This window comes from Salarias fasciatus, chromosome 18 (assembly GCF_902148845.1).
Source record: "Salarias fasciatus chromosome 18, fSalaFa1.1, whole genome shotgun sequence".
Lineage (NCBI taxonomy): Eukaryota > Metazoa > Chordata > Actinopteri > Blenniiformes > Blenniidae > Salarias > Salarias fasciatus.
The window spans coordinates 8,550,080-8,561,986 of record NC_043762.1 but is presented as its reverse complement, the minus strand read 5'-3'; the positions used below and the strand labels follow the sequence as shown (position 1 = coordinate 8,561,986).

Below are 11,907 nucleotides of genomic sequence, written 5' to 3'. Positions count from 1 at the left end.
GAAAACACATTTTATGTGTCTGTTTACATGACAACAGTGCTCTGAGCCACTTTTTTAAAATGGCTCCCAAGGTGAAACTTTACGAAAACACCCGGGCTCCACTGCAGTGTAGATGGGTAAAAACACTGCTACGTGTGCGTGCTCACCATGACCGTCAAAAATAGTTTTTCTGCACATGCTTCAATAGACAGAGAATATCAGTGTTTGCCTTCAGAGAGTTCCGACTCCCAGTCCAGATTCTCCTGGACTTAGGAGTTTTAGAGTTGACCATCACTGTTTATTGTGGATGTCTATAAAGTACAGTTTGCTGCCCACTTGATTGTAGTTTCATTTAAAAAAAAAAAAAAAAAAAAAAAAAAACAGCACCTGCTAGTGGCTCAACATGAAAACTGCACCGTTTTCAGCGTTTCTGCCATTTAATGTAAAAACCAAGCGCCAACCTCAGTTCATAAAACATGAAGTTAATGCGGAAGTGCAAAAAAGCTGTAATTCCGGAGATATTCCAGCAGGGGGCGATGGTGCTGGTTTTAAAAAGAGCACCAGTCTCATTGGAACCCGTTCAAAAATGATGATTTTCAGAGTGCAAATAAACATATAAAGCGCCCAGTTTCAGAACATGTTTTGGTCTCTATCACTAGTTTCTACAACCGTTCTGGCTTCACCAGACTCTGATTTTCACATAAATCATCTGTTGATTTTATATTACAAGTTCAAGTTCAGCATAAATCGCCCTATCACAGCGCCTCCTCTGTCCACGTGATGCAGTCACGTGACAGGCTGGACCAAGCATATTTACATCCGGTTTCAAATATTCAATATGGAGACGTCCTGCTGGACTCGCTGAAGTCTTCAGAATGGCGGTTGGGAACGCTATGGGTGACGAAAGGTCTATTTATTTACAATCTATGGTAAAAACGGAAATCTGACACGCGTCTGCAACAGAAATGCAAAAACAACACATTTTCATTTGAAATTTGTCGTGTAAATTGGGCCAAATATTCAAAACCATATGCAAACTATACTGACACATATGTAATTCTGAGATTTTCACAACTAAAACTAGCGCACAAACATGAAATATAGAAAGACAAATGAAACAAAAAATAAAAATACACAATGGCTTTGACCAAAATCACAGATGCAACATAATTGCAGTTTGAGAATTTGTGGCGGTGGGATATTTTAATGTGAATCTATCCGTCCATCTATCTATACTACTTATATTCAGAATGAGCTGGCACAGTCATGTGATTGTCAGGGCGGTATATAGCAGGATTTCCAGGAGGAATGATTTAATGGAAATGTCAAGAGCAGCAGTAGCTCCAAGCAAAGGCTGAACCCTGTGATACAATGTGAGACACTTAGCTCAGCCCTGATGAGAGACTTGTTGTCATTCAGCTGCGGTCCACACCAAAATCTGCCTTTATCAGAACAGAAATGGCATTGTCACTTTTTTAATGGGATTACAGGTCTTCCGTTGCATATTAATTTGGAATCAATAAGGGGCTGCGCTTCTATTTGGGGGCATTTTAAACACTTAACTGCTCAGCTTTCCTTCAACAAAAGGGGCAATGGAGAGCAGGGAGTGGGAATTAGACTTTTATATTCTGATTGGGGAAAGAGAGAAAGAACAAAGAAGGAGTGAAGGTCAAGCATTTCCCTGGGGAATGATTCCAATGAGGGTTATTGTTGAAATTTGAAGTTATCTGGATAAGTAAAGGAAAAGAGCTGGATGGATAGACAAGAGGGGCTAAGGAATAACCAGACACCGGAAGCTACTCATTACTTCATAAATTAAACCATTATGAGCTATTTTACAAAAGCATTCTAAAACACAACCTTTTATTTTAATTGAAAATAAACTCAAACAGTTGGTAAATTTGCCTGTGGGGCATGGGAGCTGTCCAGGGTGCTGAAAGGAGAGCTAATTACAACCTAACCAAAGAAATAATGTTTAATTCGAAATAAATAAATTAAAAACAAAGCTCTCCGGGGAAGTTCACCTCTCTGGAAAACTATTTACCGGGAAACACAACAAAAGAAAGACACGTTTGATGAGCATCTTTGAAATAACGCAGCGCGTTTTTGCGCACATCTGAAAGGAAATATGAAAAGCTGGAGTTACTGATTGTACAAGTCAACTCAGTAGTTATGAAACCTTTTTCTTCCTCTTTTTTTTTTTTTTTTTTTTTTTTTTTTTTTTTTGTGCATCGATGTGGGATCCGGACTGCTCAATTACTGTGGTGACCTTCAGCTGGGCGCGGCTGTTCCTATCGCGCCATCTCCACCAGTTGGCATTACGGCACAATTAAAAATGCGTATTGAAAGCGCCCTGTCGCCGCGGTTGTTTGCCGTGCAGCTTGGCACCCTGCAGAGGAGAGGGTGACATCTGTGACTCCTCGCCAAGGGAGCCCTGCAGACTCACCGAGCTGTGGTTATTCTTCCTGCTCTGCTAAATTCAACCCCAAAACTCTGCAATTACACCTCAAACTTCAGCCAGGATTTTTTTTTTCTTTTTTTATTCCGCCTCTTTTTGGTCGTTGCTGCAGGCGCACTTCCAGTCTCACACATCCTCAGATGCAAGGTAAGATCTTTTTTTATGTTTGTTTTCTGCAAAGCATCGGATCCTAAGGCGGTGTGGTAGCGGTAATAGTCGGTGTAAGAGACCTCCAGGCGCTCATCAGCGCATCAGATTGAGCTTTATCTTGAGACCGTGATTTTCTCCACTTGCCTTTTACGCGATCCAAAAATTCCCTGTAACTTATTTTACAGTGTGATTGTTCTGCACTTGGAATTACTGGCCGGAGGACTCGCGTCTGTCAAGTTTTGTTGCGCTCTACGCATATTCCTCCCTTTTTAACAATGCACATATGTGGTCCTTAAGACTCGCCGACTTTTACGCAAACGTCCAGTTTCTGCTTCATCGCGGGTGAAATTTGCTCGGTTGCTGCCGCAGTCATGAATGTATATCCTAAGTGTGTATGCTGTGGCCAATAGTTTTTGATATTAGTACATTTTCCAACTGGCATTCGTGCGTTTAAGGTTGGTCGGGTTGCGAAAGAGTTTTCATTCTTGGATCATTAGCCTAAAAATAATAATTCCATGTAGATGTATGAATAAAGAACATTCCAAAGATTTGCCAGAATAATTAACAAGAAGGACACTGCTACACTGATTTGAGATTAAACAGTGGCTGAAGTTGAGATTCATCAGCCCGCCAGTGTTTAGGACCCGGCGGAGCGCTCATGTGTAAACTGGACATAGTGGCTCCATTTGAGGAAGATTGCTTATCTCTCGCCTCCTCCTTCATCCACAACTCGACTTGGATAGGAAATCAGTCTGACTTATCCCCGAAAGAGAGTGTTTTTTCTCCGGGATGTGTTTTTCTAGAGATTGATGGACTTAAATAAATTTGGAAGCACCGGGAGTTTCCCTACTTGAAGTCGACTGTTTGTGTTGCGCCGTTCCGAAGGAACGCTGCGCCAAGCGGCGCTGCGTAAAGTCGGGCAGGCAGTGAACCAGCCCAGACTCCGTCTCCGATCCGTCTGAGCTGTGTGTGTGACAGCAGTGCTCCTGCTTCAGGAGGAAAGTTTAAAGAAAGTTAGGCTTAAACTCAAACATTGTGGACACTAAGTGATCGCGCGCTCGCAGGACTTCTCATATTTGATCGAGTGAATTTTTGGAGAGAGAGAAAAAAAAAGGAGAAACCGCTGATAGTGCCAGAAAGTCTTTCTACAGCGTGGCTGTAAATAACTTGTTGATAGGCTGTTTGTCCCAGAGGAGCATTTTAATGTGAGTATTCTTTTTTATTTTTTTGTCAGTACTCTTTTTAATGGTGAGAGTCACTAACTAATTTGGGATCAATTGAACGATTATATTGATGGTATGTGAACAGTAACGACATTTCAAATGAGTGATTGATTGTTTTAATGCTTTAATGCCTCTTATATTCTGATATGTATAGTCTTCAAAGACTTTAACTACACTAAGAAGTTTTTTCTCATTAACTTAATGTATATGTTAAGATAGGGTAGGTTTTTTTTTTATTAGCGTGTTTTTTTTTAAAGGTCTTGTTTTTTATGTGCCTCCAGTGTTCATCAATCCTTTAACAGACGCAATAATGTTACTTTAACCTGTTGCGCAGCGGGTCAGTAAAGTCACACCTAAAGTGCCTCGCCTCTGCGCAAAATGCAACCCCGAAGCAAAAACCTCTCTGTCATATCAAGCTCAGATGCTACTTAATACTTGCTTTTGGTGACTACACCATCAGATCTGCATATTATTGTATTTCGTTTGATATTTCCTTTGGTGACTGTCTCTGTGTTTCTGATTGCATAAATGTTATGTGTTGCTGGATTTTAATATGTTTGTCACATGCTGTGCATTTTTACATGTTAGCAATTCAGGAAGGGGAAAAAGACTTTGAATAATGCATGGCAGCACATTTCATATGTGGCAGTGGTGAAGGCTGCCTGGCTGGCGGTGGCTTCGACCATCACACTGTCGCCACATACAACCACATCCTCTCAGGGAAAAGGCTCTCTGGTGAACAGCACAGCGAGCCATGGGGGTAAATAACAAGTGAGCTGATGTGGCTCCAGCCAGAGAGGTTAAAGGTGCAGCCCCTGGGGCAGTAATTGTATTTTTTGTGTGCATATGGATTTAGTGCAGTAGGGCTGCAACTGAGAGGCACTAAGAAACAGAGGAGGCTCAAGAAAGATATGTGATCGAGATAGAAACGGGTGACAATGAGAAGCCCAATGTTTTTCAGTCGAGGCGTGCTTCTGCTTGTCAGTCGAACCCACCGTGACTCATATTGAGGGGTTGGTTCTTGGCTAGGAGACCGTTGGAAGCATTAACCCATTTATTGTTGCACTCATCAGCCAGACACAAAGCATCAGTCTGCTCACTCTGGCTCTGGATCAGAAATTTTTGGTTAGAAGTCAACAAAATCAATAAGCACAGTGAGGAGCTATCTACTGCGCGTAAACCCAAATCCATGACCACGTGTCCCATGTTCGAAAGCAAGGCAGCAGAGCAGCAATTGTCGGTGCATAAACCACAGAGAGAGCTCTATCAGTGTCTTTTTATGTTTTATTATTTCGAAATCAATAATAGTTTCATCTTGCAATCAGCAATGTCAGCCTGCGTGCAGCATCACAGGGAACGTTACCAGAACTGAAGTCCTCGATTTCAGTACCATGGATAGCGCTCATTATGGAAGTCAAGAGGTGAACAGAAAGCCACACACTTACTCAGGATTACTATGAAATGATGGGAAGACTTTTTATAGGGGGAAAAAAAAAATGTTTTCTTTTTTTTAAGAGTCTGGCTGGGAGTTTGTAACCAATATAAGCCACGGGGTACAGCTGCCTGCTGACTTTTAAAACACTCTGCTATGCTTGAGCTGCCCAGGGGATGGAATGCAAGCGGACACAAGGGGGTGTTTCAGAGGCTTCAAAAACAAGTGGAAGGAGAGAGAGAGAGAGAGAGAGGGAGAGGGGGTGAGGTGGTCACCCTAAGCACTGTCTCTCTCCCTGCATACGGAGAGCTGCTCAAATATTGATGACTTTTAATATAGAATCTGACCTCATATTTTTCTCGGTGAAATTATGACATTCCCTGGTCCCTCCCTGCATTTTGAGGACCACTGAATATGAGGTAGTGATGTGAGGACAATTATAATGTCGTTGTATATTGCATTTTTAAGCTTTCCTCTTCTTTTCCAATTCTGATTTTCCGAGATATACAGGCCAGGTGTGAACTGTAGGTCACGGTAGCGTGGAGATATATTGCACATCACAGTGATTACCACACACTGTGCGTCCTTCAGGCATGCTTAAAAATAAAATCAAATGAATTGGCTCTGTAAATGGTGTCAAGACACTTTTTGTGTGTAGAAATTCCCTGAATAGCATAAAAGATGTTTAAAGAATTTTATGTTTTAATGTTTTTTCTCTTTCTTTTTTTCTTTACTGATATCGTAGTTGCAGACTGGTGCTGAGAAATGAGCTCCCCGAGCATCCCGATACCTTTGTCTCATCAGTATAGATTTTATTACACCAGGTGTCTTTGAATTAAAGCCATTATTCCCATGGTTAGCTCCATTTACTGTCTCTTATTAGCTTTGAATGTCCCCTATTAAATAAAAATAAGATAAGTAACCTCCACCACCCTGCTGCTGGGACCTAATTTGACTGTCTACATTATGAAAGTCAACCTCAGCCTTATGAAAGGTGTGTGTGTGTGTGTGTGTGTGTGTGTATGTGAGAATATGAAACGCAAGGAGTCCATCACATGACGCATCTGTGATCAGAGACTGACATTTATATTTATGAAATTTGATACACGCATCTCAGTGAAAGCAGGGGCTTATTCATCACTCAGAGTTCCAGCCATGTTATCGAGTTTGTAATTGGTCTCTTCGCAGACGTCTTGATGATTGACACAAGCACATTTAAAGATCCTAAACTCCCTCCACGCCTTTATTTCCATCAGTTTTCTTCCTTTCTCCCACCAGAGGTTTGTCAAACGGAGCCTGCCATCCACACCTGCTGATAGAGTTCACTTTGAAGGCTCTGTTGAGCCTGAATAACAGCACAGATCATTTCTCTGGCTTGAGTGAATATCATTCATTACAGCTGGAATGAATTCAAGACTGTAGTCATTCTGTAAAATGGCCATTGGGTTGGAGGGGGGAGGAACACAGTAATTGCCTTACATGTGGTCAAACCTCTTTCGAATTGGTACATTTCCCTCTCCTAGATAAGATGGCCAAATTAAAATGTTGAATTCTGCTACCTCCACGTGTTGGCGGAGAGTATTCACACCAAAAGATGACTCATTAGGATGCGTGTCTGTTTACTAAATTATCATTAGTATTTTCTGAATGAATGACTGTCTTTTGGACTGAGAGATACACTGAGGCGCGGTGGCCACACAGCAACTTTCTGAAAACAGTGTTTACACGGCAACAGCAGAAACACAGGAAACAATGTAGTTTGCATGCCAGGCCACAAGTTGGCGCTGTTGGCTGTTTTTGAGATGAAACCCTGCATACATGCAGACAAACAACAATATTCTATAAACATTAACAATGGGAATAAGCAGACATTCGTAAAGGGCTGCGTAAACAGGCCCTTCAACCTGCATCCGATTTTATTTTTGTTTACAACTTATTTCAATAAAATAACTAACAATCCCACTACTTGAACATAGAAATGCTTCATCCCTCTGGCTACCTAAAACACTGAATCATATTCCAGCCATGGCTGTCAGTCACCAGTGGGCAGCCGTTGCCTAAAGGGGGGAGAGTAGAGCAACTGACCGTAAAGTTCCAGGTTCAGCTGCATGTATCATCTGAGAGAATTGACAGAGGCTTTTTTTTTTTGTGAATCTGCAAGTACAATACATCCAGTCTGACACTGAGGAGCCTAAAAAGAGGACAACTTTACATATTTGCTCAATAAGAGGTCCTGTGGTTAAACTGAAATGCATATTTTTGTCCAGTGAGTCAGACTTTATTTATACAATAGAGCGAACTTCAGACCACCAGGGCCCATCGACAGTCAACACTAACTTAACTCTTATTTAAAGTGGCACTGCGCTGGTGGCAGCTGGATATAGCCGCTCCATTTCTTCAATCCGAGCGCTCAACACATTTCACCTGAGACATCGGGATGGCGGAGGTCTCCGCTGACTGCTGCCAGGCATCATCGCCTGATGAGTTTGGCCATTTGACTGATGGCATGTGATAGCTCCTAGAAACGTACAATCCCTCAAATAGACCATTTCTGTCTTCCAATTTGAGTCTAATATTTCCCAAATGCCTCTGAAGGCGTTGAGACAAACACAGGGTCCATTCAGTGCCGAGACAGGAAGGCAGTAATTTAGCCTGATGCATGGAAATGAGTGCAATATCTATAGAAATCAAGCAATCAAAACTTCAATTTTATCAAGATATTATGATAAATTATCTAAAAAAAATTACACAAACAATGGTAACTTTGCCATATGTGATGAATGTGCGTCATAGAACATATTGGATGCATGACCTGAAATCTTTATTTCAGGAATTAAGTTTATTTCTTACTTCGGAATTAGGTTTATTTTCAAAAAAAAAAACTGGCCTGTTTATTCTTCTTCAGTAGTGGAATTATGTAAATTGCATTTGACTTTTCAGGTTGTTTTTTGCACAAGCTCGTCATGATGCAGTATTCCAAGATGGCGGCCCACGCCCACGTCTCGAATGGAGACAGTTTATTTAGCAGGAGCCTCAGAAGAAATGGACATAATGAAAAGAGCAGATGGATGGGTGTTTAACAATGCAGATATTTTCAAAGCTGCAGTGTCAAACTAATCAAGAAAGAAAGAGAGAAAAATCGCCGGCAACATGCTTTGTGCTTCTTGTTCTGGTCTGGTCCGCCCCCTGTCATTTTGCCCATGTAAAAACAAAGTTCATAAATGTAATTCTAAATTACTTAAGGGGAGCCATCTTCTCCTATACAGCCCCTTTAAGTAACATGTTTATGTATTTCATGGCACAGCAGAAAGTCTCCTCTGAGTCTGGTTCTGCAGGAAGTCTCCTCCTTTGAGTCTAGCTCTGCAGGTTTCTTCCTGTTAAAAAGGAGGGGGTTTTTTTTCTCCTTTCCACTATTGCTTCTGCTTCCTCATATGGAATTGTCGGGATTTTCTCTGTGAAACTGCAATGAAATGATGTTGCATTTGACACTATAGAAATAAAACTGAATCAAACTCAACCAAACTCTCTTTTTTCTCTGTCTTTTAGGATGACGTCGGTTCAGAGGGAACACGACTGACAGGAGCTCAAGCCGAGATGTCTGCTGACTTATGAGGAGTGTCACTTGTCCGCGCACATCACATTTGACCGTCAGCTGACCCCCCTCATCAGCCTCCAACACGAGCGAAGAAGCTCACTTGTTGGTACACCTCATCATCCAGGCAGAAGTGGTGGCAATCAAAGACAAAATAATTGAATGGGCGGCTAATCGTTGCCTGAAGCTGCTCGCACAAAAGTAGCAGCATGGTGCTACGGCTTCCCAATGCTCCCGTGTGCCACTCAGAGCTGTAAATTTAGAAACCGTCTCAGTGATATTGTCATTTCTATGACAAAGCTGGTGTTTTAAAGACTTTAAAGAAAGAAGAAGAATTTCACAGAAAGCATACAGAACGAGATCAACCATGCTTTGGCCTGTGTTCTTGGCTCTGCAGGCTGTGTGCACCAGTGTGGCACATGCTATGCAACATTACCCGTCTGCCTGGGGACACTATGACGTGTGCAAATCCCAGATCTATACAGAGGAGGGCCTGGCGTGGGACTACATGGCCTGTCAGCCAGAAGCCACTGACATGACAAAGTACCTGCGAGTGGCCCTCGACCCCCCAAATATCACGTGTGGAGATCCGCCAGAAACATACTGCGCTTTGGTGAGTCGTAACCTCGCCTGTCCCCTGATGGAGACAAATGAGGCTGTGGACAGGATCGCACAGCATACTGGGTCAGGGATAGAGAGCAGAGCATACAAGGCGAAGCGCCGCCGCTGCAGCAGAGATTAATGTACACATAGATCCGGAGCGCATCGGGATACACACTTTACCTGTCACAGCGGCACACTCATCTGCGCTCATTCATGCACACAAAACTGAATATTTACTTCCATCAAGTGGGCTGCATGTGCAATATATGTAGCAGGTTATAAGAGCCAAAGCAGAAAAAACATGATATAAAGCTCAAAATGAAATGGAAAATGAAAAGGTTGAATGTTTTGTGCGTATGAAAGATATTTAACTTCATGCTCATTTCAAATCTCTTTAATTTAGCCTCACACACAACCAATTTCTTTTTAATTAAATTCTTTTTAGGCAAAATTGACTAAAACCTTTTAGTTTTTGTTTGTTTTTATGAACATATATATCAGTATCAAGGTGAATGAGCTGAAATTGTGTGATATTGGCAATATAGTTAGTAAATATGAAGCATTTGTCTGCGAAGATGAATGAAGATGCACACATGCACTCACACACAGGTAATTGTTTCTGGTGCTGTTAATATGCCCTGCATGCTCGCTGCACTGTTCTGCGTTGTGTTTCATTGGCCCTGATCAACCATTATCAACAGTTCAAGTCCAGGTTGCGTTTGTTTAGAATCACGCTCGATGTAAGCAGCGCGAGCCTGTGGGCTTGAAAGTGCTTCATTAGAAGTCGTGTGCGCGCCCGCTGAGAGCTCCTGCAAGTAAATATTTGCCAATTAAAATGGGCATCTTTAAAAAAGGAGAGTTTTTATTCTGGCTGCTCCAGATGGCATTGAGACATTTAATGCCACTGTCGGATGAAAAAGGAGCCGGTCTCCAGTCGGGTGTGACGTTCTGTGAAGCTTTATATCAAAACAAACTGTGAAACCTTTAGCGGCCCAGTAGATTATCCTGAATGTGCAGCATTAGCATAACGCGAGGAGCAGAAAGAAGAAATACAGGCAAATAAAAGTGGACAGATTTTTTTTTTCCCCCTCTATACAGTAATTGCTCAATTTTATCAATGTTTGGTTCATGTTTCCTTTTTCGATTATGTTTACCAATAATTTTCATTGATATCACTCTTAAATGGGATTTTTTATATTTTTCATATGCTGGTATTTTCATTATTTGTTTCCTCAGGAGTCCAATACTCAAAATACACGGAAAGCATGTACTTGTTTCTTGCTTTGGTGAAAAGGATTACAATTATCTTTGATATCTTTTGAGTATTACCACTACATTTGTTTATCATGGGATAAACACTGTAAATAACCAATTTGTGTACTTGGAAATTTCTTGAATTTTGAATGACTTAATATTAGAAGTCTCCACATTGCAAGAAAGTTAACCTGGACCAGAGAGCAAGCAAATCATATGTTGGTTGAAGTTGCTAAAAAACTTTAAAGATTTTGTTCATCGATCAAATAACTGGGCAAATTTGGCTTTTGTCAACTTCACCATTTTTTATATCTGATTTACCATGCATCTATTTCCACATACTGTAATCAATTATGCTAACATATCCATGTTTTTTTAGTGGATTTAAACTTTTCTTTTCCATGATAAATTCACTTGTGGCTAATCTGTCACATTTATGAGGTAAATTGTCATAAATGACCGATGAAATTGCATCGATTGGTCTTTTTTTGCATTATTTTGAGAAGGATGACTAATATTTATATTGATTTGTATTAATGACATGTCAGTGTTTTGTGAATTCAAATAAATTAAAGCGCACTCTGTTAGGATTGGGCTGCATGTGGCCCCTGAACTAAAATGTGTTTGACACCCCTGATTTAACCCTCAGTCGGGCAGGTGAGCATATTTCATAGCTTCAACAACTCTGCCTCTAAAACCGATGACAGCTTCATGTTCCAACGTCAACCAAATGCATTTAGTAAGTCAAGTTGTCTCGTGTGTTGCAGAACAGGAGGACAGTAGAGCTTAACAGCATCAGTCTTTCACAGAACTCTTTTGAGAAACTATCAACATTTTTTTTAAAATATAAATTCTAAAATATGTTATATTTGTCAGTTTTAATTTCTTCCACAGATTTATTTGTGTGAATAGCATATAATTGCATTTCGAAGCTCTCTAGAGTTGGCATTCTCAGATATTACAATGTTTGCCTCGATAAGGTTTCAGTTAAAGTGTCTGACAACATGAGCAGAGAGCTCATTGCACTGCTGCTCCTACGTTCTGCCCAGTGGCTGTAAAACATCTCAATCACCTCCAGGCTGATTGCAGTGTCTCATAAATCCCACTTTGTACAAAAGATAAAGCATCAAAACAAAAACACCAAGACGATCAGAAATCCCTTTATTTGTTTGATGTATTGGGTTGTTCAGTTTAATCATTTCTTACTAAATGAAGA

The 11,907-nt window shown here is 41.0% G+C and overlaps 1 protein-coding gene across 3 annotated transcripts in view; it reads left to right on the top strand.

Annotated features, from left to right (window-relative positions):
• The first annotated feature begins 2,272 nt into the window (after positions 1 to 2,272).
• Positions 2,273 to 11,907, top strand: part of LOC115405833 (netrin-G1-like) — a 65,773-nt gene continuing 56,138 nt past the window's right edge. For 2 of the 3 annotated variants that reach the window (XM_030115571.1, XM_030115569.1), the window contains exons 1-2: positions 3,675 to 3,792; positions 8,789 to 9,447. In XM_030115571.1, the coding sequence (XP_029971431.1) occupies positions 9,202 to 9,447 (246 nt within the window). In that variant the 5' untranslated portion in view covers positions 3,675 to 3,792; positions 8,789 to 9,201. Of the gene's footprint in view, positions 2,585 to 3,674; positions 3,793 to 8,788; positions 9,448 to 11,907 lie in introns of those variants that run through there. The other variant, XM_030115570.1, reaches the window with a different exon arrangement.